Source organism: Geotrypetes seraphini, chromosome 6 (assembly GCF_902459505.1).
Source record: "Geotrypetes seraphini chromosome 6, aGeoSer1.1, whole genome shotgun sequence".
Taxonomy (NCBI): Eukaryota; Metazoa; Chordata; class Amphibia; order Gymnophiona; family Dermophiidae; genus Geotrypetes; species Geotrypetes seraphini.
The window spans coordinates 5,893,827-5,913,275 of NC_047089.1; the positions used below are offsets into that span (position 1 = coordinate 5,893,827).

The following is a 19,449-nucleotide window of genomic DNA, read 5'->3' on the forward strand; positions in this document are numbered from 1 at the left end:
GATCCAGCGTGCAATAGTAGCCTTAGAAGCGCCAGCCCCCCGATGAGGACCCGCCAGAAGGACAAAGAGATGATCGGATTTCCGGACTTCCCGGGTCCGCTGCACATAAGAGCGAAGGACCCGACCGACATCCAACTTGCGCAGCTGCCGTTGCTCAGAAGAGCCCTCCCGACAACCCAAGACTGGGAGGACCACCGATTGATTGACATGAAAAGGAGAAACTACTTTCGGCAGAAAGGAAGGAACAGGCCGCAAGACAACCCGCTCCCTAGAAAACTCCAAGAAGGGAGCCCTACAAGAGAAAGCCTGTAGCTCAGAAACACGCCTAGCGGAAGTAATGGCCACCAAAAAGACCGCCTTCAGAGTAAGGTCCTTCAAAGAACAGCCATCCAACGGCTCGAAAGGCGGGCGCACCAAAACAGAGAGAACCAGAATGAGATCCCAAGAGTGAACAGAGGGCCGTAGTGGAGGCCTGAGCAACTTGGCCGCCCGCAAAAAGCGAATTACATCAGGAATGGCCGACAAACGCTGACCTGTCACCAACCCTCGAAAAGCCGACAGGGCCGCAAGTTGAACCCGGAGAGAAGACCAAGCCAGGCCTCTATCCAGGCCATCCTGTAAGAACTCTAGAATGTTAGGCAGGGAAGCGCGAAAAGAGACCACTCCCCGCACCCGGCACCACCCCTCAAAGAGACGCCAAACCTGCACATAAGCCCGAGAGGTAGAAAGCCTCCGGGACCCCAAGAGTGTAGAGATCACCTTATCTGAATATCCCTTCTTACTAAGGCGACCCCTTTCAAGAGCCAAGCCGTAAGACAGAAGGGAGACGGGTCGAACATGGGAATGGGACCCTGCGTCAGAAGATCGTCCAAGAGAGGCAGAGGTAGAGGATCCGCCACCAGATGCCTCACCAGATCCGCATACCACGGACGTCGAGGCCAATCCGGAGCCACCAGAACCACCAGACCCGGATGGTGAACAATGCGAAGAAGTACTCTGCCCACTAATGGCTAAGGAGGGAACACATACAACAGCCCCTCCGTTGGTCACGGTTGGACCAGAGCATCCAGACCCTCGGCCAGACTGTCCCTGCGACGACTGAAGAAGCGGGGCACTTTGGCGTTGCCACTCGTGGCCATCAGGTCCATCAGGGGCTGCCCCCAAGCCTGCACTATCAACAGAAACGCCACGGAGCCGAGACACCACTCTCCTGGATCCAAGAAGTGACGACTGAGGAAGTCCGCCTGAACATTTTCTACCCCGGCTATGTGAGAGGCCGAGAGGTCCAGAAGATGGGACTCCGCCCAAACCATGAGCCGAGCCGCCTCCTGCGCCACCTGAGTGCTCTTGGTGCCCCCCTGACGATTGACATAAGCCACCGCCGTGGCATTGTCCGACAGGACTCTGACCGACTTGCCCAACAAAAGGGAGCGGAAAGCTAACAGCACCAGACGGACCGCTTTGGTCTCCAACACGTTGATCGACCAGGAGGCCTCCTCCGTGGACCAGGTGCCCTGAGCTGAGTGACCCAAACACTGAGCCCCCCAACCGAGGAGACTCGCATCCGTAAGGAGCACCGTCCACTGCGGGAGATCCAGACACACCCCCTGAACCAGGTGAGGGGTCCGGAGCCACCAACGCAGACTGCAGCACGCCATGCCTCGCAGGGGGACAGGAACATCCAAACCATGCCTCTGGGGAGACCACCTCCGGAGCAGAGCATACTGAAGAGAACGCATGTGGGCTCGCGCCCACCTCACCACGTCCAGGGACGCCGCCATCGACCCCAAGACTTGGAGGAAATCTTGCGCCCAAGGACACCGGGACGCCAAAAGCAGGCGAATCTGAGATTGCAATTTGCTCACCCGGGCCTCTGGAAGGAAGACCTTCCCCAAGGAGGTGTCGAACAGAACCCCAAGGTACTCCAGACGCTGAGCCGGGACCAACCGACTCTTGGAAAGGTTGACCACCCAGCCCAGCGACCGGAGAAACTCCACCACCCGAGCCGTAACCCGGGAGCTCTCCTGCAACGACTTTGCCCGAATCAACCAGTCGTCCAGGTAGGGGTGCACCAGAATGCCCTCCGACCTCAAGGCTGCCGCGACGACCACCATCACCTTGGTGAACGTCCGGGGAGCCGTGGCCAGAACAAAGGGAAGCGCACAGAACTGATAGTGCCGACCCAAGATCGCAAAGCAAAGGAAGCGCTGATGAGAGGCCCGAATGGGAACATGCAAGTAGGCCTCCATCAGATCGAGAGAAGTGAGAAACTCCCCCGGCTGAACCGCCAGAATGACCGACCGCAGAGTTTCCATGCGAAAAGAGGGAATCTTGAGAGCCCTGTTGACCCCTTTCAAATCCAGGATGGGCCGAAAGGTCCCCTCCTTCTTGGGCACCACAAAGTAAATGGAGTATCTGCCGGTGCCCCACTCCGGAGGGGGCACTGGAACAACTGCCTTGAGATCTAGCAAGCGCTGAAGGGTCTGGCGAAAAGCCTGCGTCTTCCAAGGAGTCTGACATGGAGAGGCTAGGAAAAGGTCTGGCAGAGAGCGGGCAAACTCCAGGGCATAACCGTCCCGCACCACCTCCAGGACCCACTGATCGGACATGATCTCGGCCCATTTGGGGAAAAATTCACGCAGCCGGGCCCCCACCGGAACCAAAGGGGGCGCCGGCAAGGAGTCATTGTGCAGGACGGGAAGCGGGGGAAACGGCAGAGGGATTCCCTGCCCCCCGACGGGCCCCCCGAAAGTGCTGCATGCGCTGGAAGAACCGACCCCGGGAAAACCCTGGAGCCGGGAAAGAAGCAGCCCCACGCCCAGGGCGATACTTGCGAAACTCCCGCAAACGCCCCCGGGCAGCGCCACCCCGAGACGCAGGGCGGGCATGGTCCTCAGGCAGACGGGGCACCTTTGAGTCCGTCAGAGTCTGAACCAACTTATCCAATTCCTCCCCAAACAAAAAAGACCCCCGGAAGGGAAATTTAGTAAGCTTAGCTTTGGACGCAGCATCCGCCGACCAAGCGCGCAGCCACAAAATACGCCGCGCAGCCACGCCAAAGGCCATAGACTTAGCCGAGATCCGCAACAAGTCATAAAGAGCATCTGAGAGGAACGAGGCAGCCATCTCAATCTTCGCCACCTCCTGATCCACCAAAGACCAGTCATCAGACTCCCGATCCAAGACACGATCAGCCCACCGAAACACGGCGCGAGCCACCAGCCCCCCACAAATAGCCGCCTGGACCCCAAAGGCAGAGACCTGAAAATTTTGCTTAAGAATGTTCTCCAACTTGCGCTCCTCAGAGTCCCGCAAGGCAGAACCGCCCTCAACAGGCACGGTATGCAGCTTAGAAATCGCCGAGACCACCGCGTCTACGACTGGCGATGCTAAAGTAGCCCGATCCCCCTCTGGGATGGGATACAAACGAGCCATGACGCGCGCCAAACGAAACGGCGCCTCCGGCGTTTTCCACTGTTCCAGTACAATAGCCCGAATATCCTGATGCATGGGAAAAGAGCGGGAAACGGTACGGATCCCCCGAAGCAGAGGGTCCCCCCACACGCGGAGTCTCCGGCGGCGCATCCTCAAAACGCAACACCGAAGAAACCTGTTGAATCTGTATTCTCGTAACAAGTTTGCTGTCCTTCTACAATTCGACCTCTCCGCAGCTTTTGACGTCGTCCACCACGACATTCTAATTTTCCAACTCTCCGAGATAGGCATTAGCTCCATAGTTCTTGATTGGTTCTCCAAATTCTTGCGCTCCCGCTCTTACATGGTTAACATGAGCGGCACCTCATCCTCCCCCTGGACCCCGACTTGTGGTGTCCCACAAGGCTCACCCCTCTCCCCAATCCTCTTTAACATTTACATGTCCTCCCTGAAACTACTCCAACTATCCCCCCTTGAAACTCTTTACACTTACGCTGATGACATCCTCGTCCTCCTTGAGACCGACTCGAACCTCACTAACCTCTCCACGAACATATCCTCATGCATAAAGAACCTCCAATCCTGGGCATTCACAATGCATATGAAACTAAACGAGTCCAAAACAAAACTCCTTTGGCTCGGCCCAAAATTAGACCATCTACCTTCCTCCATCCCATTGTCCTCCGGCCCCCCATTACAGCTCGAGTTCTCAAGCAAAGTTCTGGGTGTCACCTTAGACTCTTCTCTATCCTTCAATGAACATCTCCAATCCCTGGTGAAGAAATGCTTCTTCAGCCTTCACATGCTAAGGAAAGTCAGACCCTATTTTCACCAAAAACACTTCGCAGTCCTAGTACAATCCATCATCCTCTCCAGATTGGATTATTGCAATTCTATCTACCTCAGCCTAACCAAGAAAAGCCTCCACAGACTTCAGCGGATTCAGAACGCCGCAGCTAAGCTTGTTTTCGCGAAAAGCAAATTTGATCACGTCTCACCACTCCTGTCTAAGCTCCATTGGCTCCCAGTAATCCCCAGGATCCACTTCAAATGTGCGTGTCTGGCCTACAAGATCCTACATGGCATCCTTCCTGCCGTTATCCCTCTATCCTGGAACTCCCCAACCCCTACTTCCTCCAGATCCTCCTAAATTTTTAAACTATCCTTCCCTTCCATAAAAGGTATTTCCCATGTAGGCAAACTTGGGTCATCCCTCCCCTTTAGAATCACTGAGATCTGGAATAACCTCACCTCCCCTCTCCGAACCTCAAGCTCCCTCCAACTCTTCCGCAAACACCTAAAAACCTGGCTATTCTCAAAACTGTAACACTTCCCCCCTCTTAGGCCTCTCACCTTCCCCCTTTACACCTAACTCTTTAATCTCTCCACTGTAGTTCCTCTCTCATCTTTCTTCCTGTAAACCGTGCCAAGCTCCGCATTCGTGGAGATGGTGCGGTATATAAACCCAAGGTTTAGTTTGAATCAGGTCCGGCAGCTCATCTCTCTGAAAAAGGCGCACCACGGACGCCTCTTCGCCGGAGGACGGGAAACCCGACAACCCGCCGCCAGCGGCCGTCCCCTCGAGAGGGTCCTGGAAATCCTCAAAAGGGTCCAGGTCCTCATCCAGACCGACACGCTCCTCAGACCATAAATCCTCGTCCCACGACACCCGCGGACGCTTGGACAAGGGAGGAGGAGGAGGGGACGCCACAACAGACGAGAGAGGCAAAGCCGCAGGGAGCGCGGAGGAAACCCCACTCCCCGAAACCCCCTGAGCGCTTCTGGGACCCCCAGCCGCCTGCAAATAGGCTCTGCACAACGAAAAAAAGAAATCAGGGGAAACCCCCCCGAGGGTCCCAAGGGACTCCCTGCCACAGCAGGGGACCCAGCAGAAACCTGCCCCTGTTTTTCCAATACAGGGGGAAGGTCACCTGAGGTGGAAGACAAAATGGAGGGGCCAGACTGTGAAGATGGCGACTTTCCCGCCAAAACTGCTCCCTCCATAACCTGTAGCGGCTGAAAAGCCTGAACAGTCCCAGCCGCTAAAACAGGCAAGTCGGCATCAGCTGTCAAAACATCAGCTGAGAGGGAATCCCCAACAACCTGACCGTCGGCGGCTTGGGGAATCCCTCCGTGGGCGGTTGGGGAAGACCGGGCTTCCCCACTGCTCCCAGCCGACTCGCGAGGCACCATCGGCGGGGAGCTCTGGGCGCCTGCAGCCGCTGCCGACGGAGCTCCTCCACCGCACCGGCCTGAACACCGCTTGCACAGGCCGGCCGCGAGTGCCTCGTGCCTGGAGCACAATGAGCACTTTTTCCCTTTAGAAGTGCTCATTGCTCCATACGCGACCTAGCTATAAAAAAGTGCTGGTTAGATGAAAAAATACAGTAAAATACAGTTTTCTTAAAGGGAAACAACCCTCCAGACCAGCACTACCTCATGATTTTTTTTTTTTTTTTTTTTACAGAACAGACTCCACAGGCTCTCGAAGCAATATGCCTTGCTTGATTTAGGGGGCAAGGCTTACTGCTGAGGCTCTTCTAGAAAAATGTGGGGAGGTGGAGGAAGTGGGGGGAGGGACCCCGCTCGAGACCCGCCGGGTTTGACACCCCCGAGGTCGGACGGACCCCCAAACAGGGCCCGCCCAAGCTCCGTCCGGCCAAAAACAGGGACTATAAACCCCCTAAACAAATTCCAACAGCCCTACCAAGGGAGATAGGTACAGATCACATCAACACCTGCTGGAGACTGAAAGAAGACTGAGGTAAATAGAGAAGGGAGTATATTATATACTGTCCCACAGTTTTGTTTTCAGTCTCCACCTGCTGGTCATGATTGGATATATACCCATTTGTAAAGATTAACCTCTACTGGTCTGGAGAGTGCTAAAGAATGTCCCGTTTTCAGGGACAGCGTCCCGAAGCTGTGCATGGGGACAACGGGACAGGCGACTGCTTCCTGTCCCTCCCTGCTGCGCAAAAAAAAAAAAAAAAGCCTCCTCAGGGCTGCATTAAAGGGTCCTAGCAGTCCGGCCATTTTTCCCCCTAACTAGCCCATCTCCCTCACCTTCGCAGCTGACTCCATCGCTGGAATTGCCGGCAGCAGCACTCCTCACTCTCCCTGCGAGCTGACCCAATGCGAGACGTCTGACATACCTCCCTCAACAGCAGCATCGGCAGCGCTCTAAATAGGCTGCTTTGCAGCCTTCTCCTGCCGGGGCCTTCTATGTGTCGCATTGCTGATTACATCATCAGTGATGCGGCAGAGGGAATCAGTGGCGGAGAAGGCTGCAAAGCAGCCTGTTTAGAACGCTGCTGTTGAGGGAGGTATGTCAGTCGTCTCGCGGTCAAGGGTCGGCTGCACGGGGAGAGTGGGGAGTGCTTCTGCCAGCAAATCCATCTGTACGACTGCAGGCAGGATCTTTGAAGACACATTTAAATGGCTTCCAGAGCAATCTCTGATGGACAAACTGAGATTTCCAAACTCTCTCTTGCCAGCACTAGACCCAAAGGTGTAGCCTGTGATGAATTACCTCCCATAGAAACTTCTGCACTCAGTCTACTCACTCCTACTGGGAATAACACACAAGGCAATGCCCCAGAGGGTTCTGGCAAAGGTTCAGTTCTGGGATGTAGGGGAGGACTATGACCTGCTGGGCTAAGTGTCACATCACTCCCGAAGCTTGGGTTCTTCTCCCTGCCACATACAAATCCCATGATCTTTGACTGTCTCATCAGAGGACACATCACTTGATGAGTGAACTATGGAGGGGCTGTCTTGCATAGAGGAGATCACACATGTCCTCACACCCTGGCAGCCTAGACTCTTTTCTAAAATACCTACAGGGGTGCACATGTAGTTGTGGCATGTGGGAAGAATCAAAGGAGGAAATGTGGCAACATGTAATGTGTAAGTTGTAATTTAACAAGAAGTTAATTGCAAAATGAATTAGTCCAATGAAATGGTTTAGTCTTATTTTCAATTTTTTGTTTTATTCCTATTTGTTAATATGTAAAGTAGTGATTGTCAGTTTCTTCAAATTTACATCTGCTATATTTATATCTTGCAGAGTATTAGGGGGCTATGTGTCATTGTTTCTCTGGTGTTTCACTGTATGCAATTTGACTTGTTGGCGGTTCAGTTTAACCTTTATCTACATATTTCTATTTTTAGTTTGTAATTACTTATTCCATACTGGGTGAGGGTGTATCTGTGTTCTGTGTGTATGAAATACATGGTTTTCTGTCAGCAATGACAAGTCTTGTTTGGCGAAATGTATGGGGCATGGTTCTTGGGAGCACATTGAATAAACCCAATTTGAATCTCCTTATTTTCTGCCGATCTTCTTTTGTTTCATGTTGGATTCTTTGGTGGACTGCTTGCCTTGTTGTTTCGTTACAAGTTAACATACATGGAGTGGAACGTACTAGATGAGTTACAGATTTGGTTGTTTATACATATGGATTACAATTGGTTGATGTAGAGAGAGACAGTTGAGAGGCGTTGTAAACTTGGTTATTAACATAGACTTATATCTCGGATAGTATTACTGCTTTATAATATATTTGAACACTTTTATATATGTATGGAAAGGGTTCAGAGTTAAAGTCCTGGGTAAGTAGGTGGGAAGGAAAGGAAAGGGGATTTGTTCAGAGATGTTTGGGGGTTGCATAGAAGAAAAACTTTGCACTGGTATGCTACTCTTTGTTTGTTTTGAATTAAAAAAAAAATACAAGTGGAAATAAATAAGTAAATAAGAAAACAGTTAAATGGGGCGGGGAGTGGGCAGGGGTGGGGTAGGGGGGAAGGTCAGGGCCAAAGGGGCCCAATGTACTTGTGTGCCTTGGGGCCCTCAAAGAATTAATCCTGCCCTGGCCTCCCTCCAGCGCCCGATTTAAACCCCCCCTGCTGCTGCTAATCGCAGCCTAGAAGCCTTATTCCCGACGTCAATTCTGACGTCTGAGAGGACATTCCGGGTCAGCCAGGCAGCGATTTTTCTGGCCCGGAATGTCCTCTCCGACGTCAGAATTGACGTCGGGAAGAAGGCTTCTGGGCCGCGAATAGCAGCAGCAGGGAGGTAAGCAGCGGCGGCGGACCGGGGGGGGGTTTAAATCGGGCGCTGGAGGGAGGCTTTTTTTTTGCGCAGCAGGGAGGGAAGGAGATAGGCAGGCAAGCAGGCTAGCTTTGGCGCAGGAGGTAAGTAAGTAGGCAGGTAAGTAGGCAGGCAGGCTGGCTTTGGGGGTGGGAGAAAGTCTGGAAGGCAGTGAGGGAGATATGGGAAGGAGGAGGGAAGGAATAGAAGGACATAGGAGGGAGGGAGGGAATAGAAAGGGACAATTATTGGGCCTGAGTGCAGAAAGAAAGAAATGAAAGAAAGGATGCACAGTCCGAACGAAACGCAACCAGAGACTCATGAAATCACCAGACAGCAAAGGTAGGAAAAATGATTTTATTTTCAATTTAGTGATCAAAACGTGTCAGTTTTGAGAATTTATATCTGCTGTCTATATTTTGTACTATATTTGTCTATTTTTCTATAGTTACTGAGGTGACATTGCATATTTTAAAGTCATCTGCCAAGACATCTTTGAAACCCCCCAAATATAAATGATAATTAACATTTTCTCTGCGTATGTTGTGCTTTGTAGTTTTTCAAATTTTATGGTTACCATTATGAATTAATAAGATATTATGTGTACATGAGAAATGAATGGAAGAAATGGGGGGGTGGGATTGGGGACGGGGCTAGGGTGGTTTGGGGCAGGACTGATAATTAATAGATCTCCCCTTTTGACAAAAAAAAATAAATGGTCACGTTAGTCTTGACTAGACTGTAAGTTCTTTTGTGCATGGACTGTCTTTAAGTTTTGATGTACAGCGCTGTGTATGTCTAGTAGCGCTATAGAAATTATGATTAGAAGTTGTAGTAGTAAATTTATTACAGTTAAATGAAAACAGCAAAAATGGATGGTTTACAATTTTATTTATTTAAAATATTTATAGACCGCTCAATATCTACGCGGTTTCTTATTTGGCTGGCCAGATGCTCATTTCCCAGTTTCTTTTATCCACTCTATCTACCCCGTTTTAGCTCTGTATCACTTTCCTAGTATATTGAAAATCATGAAATGCTCACACATCACAGCATTTCATGTATAAAAGGTTTTTAAAGTTCTGCGAAATGATACAAGCAAGACTAAAAATGTTTTGCATGGGAATGATAATTAAACATTCTAGATGCGTAGGACTCTCTATCAAGTCCCATGAAAACAGCAATAAAAGTATGTAACGTAAAAGGAACATACCTGAGAAACAAGTTTGTGCCTTTCTTCCTGGAATTTCTGCCTTTCTTCATGAACTTTTACTTTGGCATTCTCATATTTATTAGTTATTGCTTCTAGTTTCTTAGTTATATCCTCCACCTCCCCTTTGCGGTCAGAAATCAGTTTCTCTTGTTCTAACTTGAGCGCTTCTAGTTTCTGGGCATGCATTTCCTTGCACTTGGTCAATTCGTCTTCATACTTCTTTGCACCTTGGCTAGACTGCTCACAGAGGTTCTGGTTATCCCCTAGAAGTCGGCTGTTAGCTTCTTTGAGTTCCAACACTTGCAAGTCATAGTTAGCATTGGTAGTCTGCAGACTTTTCATCAAGTCCTCCTGCTTGGAGTATCTCTCCCTTAAAGAATGCAGCTCACCCAGTTCTAACTTGGCCCTCTCAAGCTCAGTTTTTAGCACCTCTTCTATTTTATGCCATTGTTCTAGTTCCTTTTGGTGCTTGCTTTCCATCAAGGATCGGTCTGCCTGTTGCTCCTGGTAAAGGCTTTTCACAACCATTAGCTCCCTAATTAAAGCCTGGGCATTTGTAAGCTCCTGTTGAACAGAAGATGCCAGTTCTTCTTTCTTGGCACATTTCTCTTGCCAAGTCTTGATTTCTTGATGAAAGTTTATTTTCAGCTCCTTTTGAGTGTTGAGTTCTTTTTTCAGTTCTTCAATAGTTATCCTCTGCTTGGCAGTTTCTTCTTGGAAATTTTGCACTTCAGTTTTTAGCATCTCTGTTGCCCAACTTTTCTCCATTGCTTGTGAAGCAGAGCTGGCCACTTCTGCCTGAAACATCTTCATTTTTTCTTCCAGTACTTTGTTTTTTTCAGATTCTCTAGTAACAAAAAGTTTAAGGTCTGCACGCTCTCTGTCTCTCTCTGCAATCTTCACATGCAAATTTGACATTTCTTGCTCAAAGTTACTAATAAGCCGGTTCTTTTTTTCTATTTCTTGCCGGTAAACATTCAATTGCTCCTTCCAGCTACCTGATGATTTATCCTTCTCCAAAGCCTGAGCTCGCATAGAAGACAATTCTTCTCCTACAGTAGCAACAGTCCTTTTACTGCACTCTAATTCTTTCCCCTTCTCCAGCAGCTCTCTCCTCAGTTTCTCGATGGTGTTCTTTTGCTCAAATTGGGTTAATCTGGAATTCTCAAGTATCTTTTCTAATTCTGAGGTCTTCTCTCTCTGCTGAAGCACTTCTATTTCAAGAGTGTGAAGACTCTCTTGGAGGCAATCTAAAGCCAAGGTCTTTTCTGAGGCAAACAGTTTCGCTTCTTCGGCTTCCTTTTGTAAACCAGTAATAGCCTTGAGCTGCTCTCTGCACTTCTGCTCCAATTCTTCCAATTTGGAATGAAGTGTGTTGATTTCTTGATTTTTTTCCTGATGGAGGCCTTGCATAGATATAGTCTCCTGTTCTCCATGCTGAATCTTCTGATGTAAATGCTTAATCTCTTTCTCCTTGCCCAGGAGCATAGACTTCAATTCATTTATCTTGGTTTCTCCTGCATTTACAGTTTCTTTGTAACATCGTATTTCATTATTATGTTTGGTTATTTGTTCCTTAAGACCTTCTATGGCTGCCACATTTTCTTGCAGTTCACCAATAGTCCGCTCCTGAACTTTGATCTCTTCTTGTTTTGAAGTCCCTTCTCTATGCAGTCTATCTATTTCCTCTTCCTTCTGTTTTAACAGTTCAAGAGACTGGGACAACTTTTTCTGTAGGGCATGGAGATTTTCTTGATGGTCATCCACTGACTTTTGCACTTCTGTCTTGGTTAGTTTCTCTGCTGCAAGATCTGCTTTTGCTTTTTCCTTTTCTGTTATCAGCTGCTGGAGCTCTTCATTTTTGAGAGCTAGTTCTTTATTATAATTGTGCTGTACTTCTTTTAGTCTTTTTTTTAACTCCTTAAGCTCACTGCTCAGTTTTTCTGCTTCCAGCTCTTTTTCTTTAAGTGATGACATTGTGTTGGATAGGCTGCCCTCTAAATTAGCCATTATTTCAGACTTATTTTCTCCAAAATTCTTCACAGTGGCTTCAAGCTCTGTTTTCTTGACTCTTTCTTCAACAAGCTCCTTGTTAATTACAGTAAGATTCTGTGTCACCTTACTTAGCTCCACCTCTAACTGAGAAATGTGTTTCGCATCATCTTGATGAGTTAATTCAAGTTTCTTTTGCAAAGATTCAATATGATCCACGAGCCTTTTCTCTTCAGACTCTCTCTCTTTAACTAGGGCAAGAGCATTGGAAAGATCAGCTTGCAAAAGTGACAGTCTTTCCTGTTGTTCAGAAGCTGCCTCTTTTTTATGCACATCAAATTCTGTCACCTTGGCTTGCTCTGCCTGCACCTGCTGTAACACTTGGCTGTGGGCTTCTTTCAGTGTCCTGATGGTTTCTTCCAACTGTGAACAACTTTGAGCTTTGCTGTGCTGAGCATCTTCACACTGTTTGCGCCAAGAATCTACTTCACTGACCAGTTTCTCTTGCTTGACTTCTTTCTGTCTAATCACAGTAGAGAGTTGAGACAACTCATGTTGCAGTTTCTCTAGTTTTACCTGGTCTTCTTCCTCAAGCTGTTTCACTAGAGCTTCAAGCCTTTCAGTATTAGCTTTTTCTTTAGTGAGATCTTGCAAGGCTTGATTTCTATGTTTGGCTAAATTCTGCAATTCTTGCTCCAGCTCTAATACCTTCTTACCGCCACCTTCAAGAGTTTCTGAATATCTCTTTTTCTCATTCTCCATGAGCTCTTGAAGGTTTTTGAGGGTTTCTTCCAATGAGAAGAGCTGATCTTTGAGCCGAGCATTTTCTTCAGTCAGTATCTCTTTATCAGCCACTTTCTGCTGATGTTCTTTCAGATGCAGCTTTAATTCCTGGAGCTGTACATTTAGTGAATCAACTGTTCTTGAGTGACATTTAGTCTGAGTATCATTTTCAGACTCTAGGTTCTGACATTTTGCAATTAGGTCAAGAATTGTAGCATCTAGTTCTTTGACCTTTTGGGTTAATTCTGCCTTTTCTCTCTTTAAATCTTGTATGGCCACTTGTAAGTTTTCTTGGACTTTCTTCAAATTTGAGACCTGCTGGGTCAAAGAATTAATTTCTGTTTCTTTTCCCTTCTTATATTCTTCATGTTTTGTCAATGCAGAGTCTCGTTCACTGGCAGCCTTTTTGCGTTGTTCTGTCAGTGCTACTATCTTCTGAATCTCACTTTCTATCTGCTGTGTGAGCTCCCCTAGTTGTTCATCCTTCTGCTTTAAAGCATTACCAAGATTGCCCATTTGAAAATTGAGACTCTGGATGGTCTCCTTGGAAGACTCTTCTTGTTTCTTAAGGTCTTCTAGTAACTGCCCCTTTTGAGTTCTCTCCTCTTCCACCTGGTAATGCAGATTCTCCAGCTCCTTATTCTTTTGTACAAGAAAGTCATTCAGTTTAGAAATTTCAAGGTTCAAGGTGTTTATCTGGGCAGTCAGATGTTCTTCCTGCACTTGAGCCTCTTGCTGCAGCTTTTCTTTCTGGATGGTCATCTCTGAAAGTGAAGTCTGCAAATCTGTGATAAGCTCTGCAAGTTGGCATTTCTCTGTTTCAAATTTGCTCTTTTCAGAGTTGAACTCTTCCTGGATGATGTGCTTCTCTCTTTCCAGCTGATCAATCCTCACTTGCAGCTCTGCTACTTTTGCCTTGAGTTCAGCCACTTCTTGTTTTAAAGATTCAAGCTGGGCAAAAAAAGAATTCATGAGTCTGTTAGATCTTTGAAATATTTCTGTGTTACAGTTCAGAGATGTAATTCATCATAAAAGTAAATTAGCCTATTAAATGCACCGTACTGAAATCTACTATGGACTGGTCCTCATAAGACAAGACAGAGAAGAATCAATATTAAGAATTTAGTTCAACAAGTTGGAAACCAAAATATTCACAAACTTAAATTTGGAATTAGTTTGGGTTTTTTTTAAATTCAAAATATAGGAGCAGCCTGTCCACAAATATGTGAAGATCCAAGTCTTGCTCCAAGATGAATTTATATTGCTTGGGCTTTACATAAGAATAGCCTTACTGGGTCAAACCAATGGTCCATCAAGCCCAGTAGCCTGTTCTCACGGTAGCCAATCCAGGTCCCTAGTATCTGGCCAAAACCCAAGGAGCAGCAATATTCCATGCTACCGATCCAGGGCAAGCAGTGGCTTCCCCCATGTCTTTCTCAATAACAGAGGCTGCAGAGGTAGAATTCAGAGACTCTAGAATTAAGAGAGCCCCTTCATCACATAAAAGCAACACTTAATGGCTAGGTTCAAGACTGAATTTGTGCCTACTTCTGTAACCAATCATGGTCCACATATCTCAGTCAGAAAAATGTGATTGAAGTAGTGGGTCCAGACTGGGGAACAATACAGAGTAGCTGAATTATATTTCAGGAAAATATTGTATAATACAGAATGCTTATGTAATGTATATTTACTGACTGAAATTTGCTTATTCTATATTTAGTTAGAAAAATGTAGAAACAAAAATGTATTAAAATAAAGGCTTGTGGTAATGTGGTCAAAGTTAAGCAGATGCCAATGGGGTTCGAAGCCTAAAGGATCATGATAAAGCAGGCAGAGAAAATATAAAAATAATATTGCCAAAAGCAAACAAAACAACATACATTACTTCTTCCTTAAAAAGAAATGAGTGCCAGGGTATGTGGTGGCAACTATAGAACCAACTTGTTTGAATGTTAAGTAAAGATGTACAACTAAATCATCTGTGTGCTGCTTACTAAAAGCAACTTGAATGATCTTTTGGGGGTTTATTATTTAAATGAGGAAAGTGACCAGGTTGCAAGACTATTCATACAGAACCTGTCATGCCCCTCTTTGCTTTTTCTTGCCTAGTGTTTACTGGCATAATATCTAAATCAGTGATAGTCAACCCAGACCTCAATGACCACCTGGCCAGTTGGGTTTTCAAAGTCTCTGTCATCCATATTCGTTGTAGATATCCTGAAAACCTAACTGGCCAGGTGGTCACTGAGGACTGGGTTGAATACCACTGATCTAAATCAAATGGCTGAGCAGATCATCAAGGCATCTAATTACTTCAAAAAATAAGTCAAATCTTTTTGGGAAATACCAGAATTGACAGAGGGGAGTGGCTTAGTGGTTAGAGCAACAGCCTCAGCACCCTGAGGTTGTGGGTTCAAACCCTTTGCTGCTCCTTGTGACCCTGAGCAAATCACTTAATCCTCCACTGCCCCAGGTATGTTAGATAGTTTGAGTCTTCCAGGACAGGGAAAAAATGCTTAACTACCTGAATGCAAAAAACACTTAGACAACCTCCACTGATAGATGGTATATAAATAACTTGGGAACTTTATAGTCTAAATGAAATAAGGTTAACTATGATTTAACACAATCTGTATATTTTAGAAATGGAACCTAGACTTATAAAATGTTTAAAGAAAAATAAAACTTGCATCTTTTTGTGAAAGTGAAGCCTTTTTTTGAAAATATGAAGCATAGTTACTTACCTGTAACATGTGCTATCCAGGGATAGCAGGCAGATATTCTCATGGATGGGTGATGCCATCCACAGAGCCTGGTACAGACAGTGCTAAAGTGTACTGTCACTTTAAGCTTTAGAAAACTTTGAGATTGCTTGCACCATGACTGCACGAGTGCCTTCCTGCCCGATGCCAGCCTGCGAGGTCATCGGTTCTATGCCCAAGTGAAGAAGCAAACTAGGGGAGGTGGGTGGGCTGTGAGAATATCTGCCTGCTGTCCCTGGATAACACCTGTTACAGGTAGGTAACTATGCTTTATCCCAGGACAAGCAGGCAGCATATTCTCAAAGATGGGACTCCCTAGCTTAACTAAAAGGGATGGAGGGAGAGTTGGCCTCCAAAGAAAACAAATTTTTAATGCCATGCAACCAAAATCAGATATATTGTCTGATACAAGTTGGCAGAGATCAAGGGAAGGAAAAGGAAATAAGGAATATATGTGTATATAACCATCCTCAGCAAGAGTGAAAGGGAAGAATCCAACAAAACCAATGTATATAGAGGTTCTGAAATAGTAGCTGACCTCATAGTGGCAGGCGAATCCGAGCATAGGAGAGGGAGATGCCGTAAAGATCTAGGAAGAAACAGTAGATTGGTTACTGGAAAGAGGCATGTTTAAGGGTGACTAGGCCATAGGACTAATTAAAGTCCTTGTTGTCCTAGGCTGTCACAGATGGGAAACAAAAGGGAAAGTTGCAAAACAAAATGGAAGCATGGTACCCGTTGAATAGAGTAATGATAAAGGAAAAAATGGGAAATAAGAACAGGAGGAGAGAAACTCAGTGACTACTGATGGGAGAATGCAGAAGAAGTTGGAAAGAAAGACTGGCTGATAGGGGGGTGAAGCTGTATGTCACCAGTAGTACCCCTGAAGAGCCCTGGTATGTCTTGTGAAAAGGAGAGCCAATGCTCAAGGTTTACTGAGTAAAAGTAGAACTTCTCAAGATATCTGCTTGAAAAAAAGGGACCAGTGAAAGCAAGAGTAGGTGGAGATTAGAAGTTACTGAAAAAGTAGGGAATGGAGGATGGAAGACTTCCATTAATGAAGCAAGAAAAGGAAGCCAGGAAGAGGAATATGGCTGAAAATCAATATTGAAGGTGAATTTATGTGAAACATCTGGCCTCATGTTCTACTGAAATACTGAGTTAAGAGTACTGAGCTCAGAATCCTGAGGACTAAGAGAAATAGGACCGTTTCCTAGGTAAGCAAAAATGGTTAAGAAGAGGGCAAGCTTTTTTTTTTTTTTTTTTGTAAATCTTTATTGAGTTTCTAAAGCTAACAGAAATGCAATACAGTAAATATACAAATAATATTAATCATATATGCATTTATCATATATGCATTTATAATCAATCAAAATTCATACAAACTCCCCCAATCAACATTTCATAAGGGAATAGAACTATACAAAGAAATACCCCCCTCCCACCCTCTGCTTTATATACTTACACTTGACCCACTTATATGGGATATTTATGTTAATCCAGAGATTAAAGGATGCATTTGGGAGATCATGAATTTAAGGTGGCTGCTTTTGCAAACGATTTGCTGATACATCTATTAGAACCCTGGATTTCTCTTGGGGTTTTGTTGGAGGTCTTCTGAGAATATGGGGATTTTTCGGGTTTTACATTAAACCTGGATAAATCAGAGGCTATGTCTCCTATAGATAGCTTATGTAGGGAGTGGGGCTCGTGACGGATTGCCGATTTGAATACTCTTAATGTTCGCCACCTTTTAGATAGCACTCGGAGGCAATCAGAGCTTATCACTTGTTGGAAGGATTAGTCTTTATAAGATGCCTGTCTTCGCTCCAGGTGCTTCCTCTGCAGCTATGGAGTGCGGGACGTAACTAGTTTATCTATTTTTTAATTTTTTTTCTTTATTAAGTTTCATATTTTTATGATAAAACAATCTTGAAATCAACAGTTGCCATGGTAATATGAATAAAAAAAGGAAATCTAAACATATTTTAACTGTTTGTCAGTCCACAAAAATTGGAGCAGAGTTACAAATAAATCGGAGAAATTGCACTAACATAATTCCATAGGAAACAAGACATCCTGAAGTGAGCCTAAAACATTAACTACGAGCTTATTCTTGTCTATTGTCACCACACCATTGTCCAAATTAAATCTAGATAACTGTGACGAATTGAAGAAAATGTATCTAGCTCCCTTGTGACCAAACACTTACATGGATGTCTTAATACAAAGCTAGCTCCCAGTTTCAAAACCTGGGGTCTCAAAAAGCAAAAACTGTTTTCTCATTTTTTTTGTGTTAATCTAGACACATCTGGGTACATTTTGGTTTTTTGATTCAGAAAGAGTACATCTTTCTGTTTAAAAAACATCTTTAGAAGCCGAGTCAAGCGCTAATTGCACAAAAAGTGTAGCTACACTAAGTGGATCTATTCCTGATGACTCTAATCAATTTCTTAAGTCCAGTAAGTCAATTGCTGGTTCCTGTTCTTCCGAAGTTTTCTTTTTTTCCCATGGAAATATATTAAGTCTTTGAAATAGGCGGAAAAGAGTTTTGTGGGACCTTCAAAATCTCCAGAAGATACCTTTTAAACATATCCAATAGTAGATGATTTGGGAAAATTAATTAGTCTTAGATTTTGTTTTCTTGTTATATTTTCCAATGTTTCCAACTTATTAGAAGCTGATTTTGTGCTTCCAAGCTTTCCAATTTTTTCCCCTGCTCCAATGATTTATTCTCTAATATGTCCACTCTTTGTTGCAATACTAACGACTCTGATAATATTCCAGAACAATGTGTAAAATGATTGTAATTGAGATCCCAGAGAAAATTTTAGTGTTGAAATGGCTTCCCAAATAGAATTTAAATCTATAACTGCGGAATAGAAATCCCTAATGTAATGTAATGTAATAACTGGGGGCTTCTGCAATGGGGCTTTTGCAACCCCAAAGAATCCATCAAGCTGACATCAAATTACAGGCCCATTGCGAGCATTCCCTTATTTGTAAAACTGATGGAAGGTTTGGTAAACCAGAACTTAATAACTTCCCTGGATAAACACAACATACTACATGACAACCAATCTGGTTTTCGATCCGGGTTCAGCACGGAAACAGTTACTGCCTCTTTGCTAGATTCCCTCCTGAATTTATTCAGCCAAGGTTCAAGCGCACTAATCCTGCAGCTAGACTTGAGTAGCGCCTTTGACTTAGTTGATCATACCATCCTAATTGACTGTCTGGAGTCTATTGGTCTCTCGGGTAATGTGTTAAAATTGTTTTGAGGTTTCTTGACTACACGTTCGTACCGAGTCTATAGCGATAACAATCAATCCGCCAGCTGGGTGGGTAATGTGTTAAAATTGTTTTGAGGTTTCTTGACTACACGTTCGTACCGAGTCTATAGCGATAACAATCAATCCGCCAGCTGGGTAAACCCATGCGGAGTCTCGCAGAGCTCCCCCCTATCCCCCACTCTGTTTAACATTTACCTAGCCTCTTTGGGAAATCTGCTGCAAAGCTTAAAAGTCAAATTCTATATCTATGCTGACGACATCACCATAGTTCTTCCCCTAACAAGTCTGATTTCTGAGACCAAGAACCACCTGGCATCAACTTTAAAGCAAATCGAATCTTGGATGGCCGAATTCAAACTCAAACTCAACTCAGAAAAAACCAAATTCTTCCTGGTGAGTCCAAATGACAAAATAAAAGATACCTCAATTTCTTTGAAAGGCCAAATCTTTCCTATTACTGACACCATAAAAAATCTGGGAGTGACACTGGACCGCTACCTCACTCTAGATGCTCACACTGAGTTACTGATTAGAAAAGTCTTCTCGACATTGTGGAAACTAAGAACCATCAGAAAATAGTTTGATGCAGCATCATTCCGCGTATTTGTGCAATCTTCCATTCTAAGCCTGCTTGACTATTGCAACATCATTTATCTAGGGTCCTTCAAGAAAACCATCCAAAGACTCAGAATCATTCAAAATTTGGCAGTTTGACTGATTTTTGGTATAAAAAAATGGCAACATATAACCCCCTACTACCAAAAACTTCACTGGCTGCCCCTGGAAGCAAGAGTACTGTTCAAATTTGCCTGTCTATGTTTCAAATCCATTCAAGGCTCAGCCCCCATTTACCTGGTTTCCCACCTCAACTTGGAC

General features: G+C 45.3%; 1 protein-coding gene across 4 annotated transcripts in view; it reads right to left on the reverse strand.

Annotated features, from left to right (window-relative positions):
- Nucleotides 1–19,449, reverse strand: part of NUMA1 (nuclear mitotic apparatus protein 1) — a 271,890-nt gene that overhangs the window by 93,748 nt on the left and 158,693 nt on the right. For all 4 annotated transcript variants that reach the window (XM_033949032.1, XM_033949036.1, XM_033949035.1 and 1 more), the window contains exon 14: nt 9,741–13,466. In XM_033949032.1, coding sequence (XP_033804923.1) covers nt 9,741–13,466 — 3,726 coding nt within the window. The remainder of the gene's footprint in view (nt 1–9,740; nt 13,467–19,449) is intronic.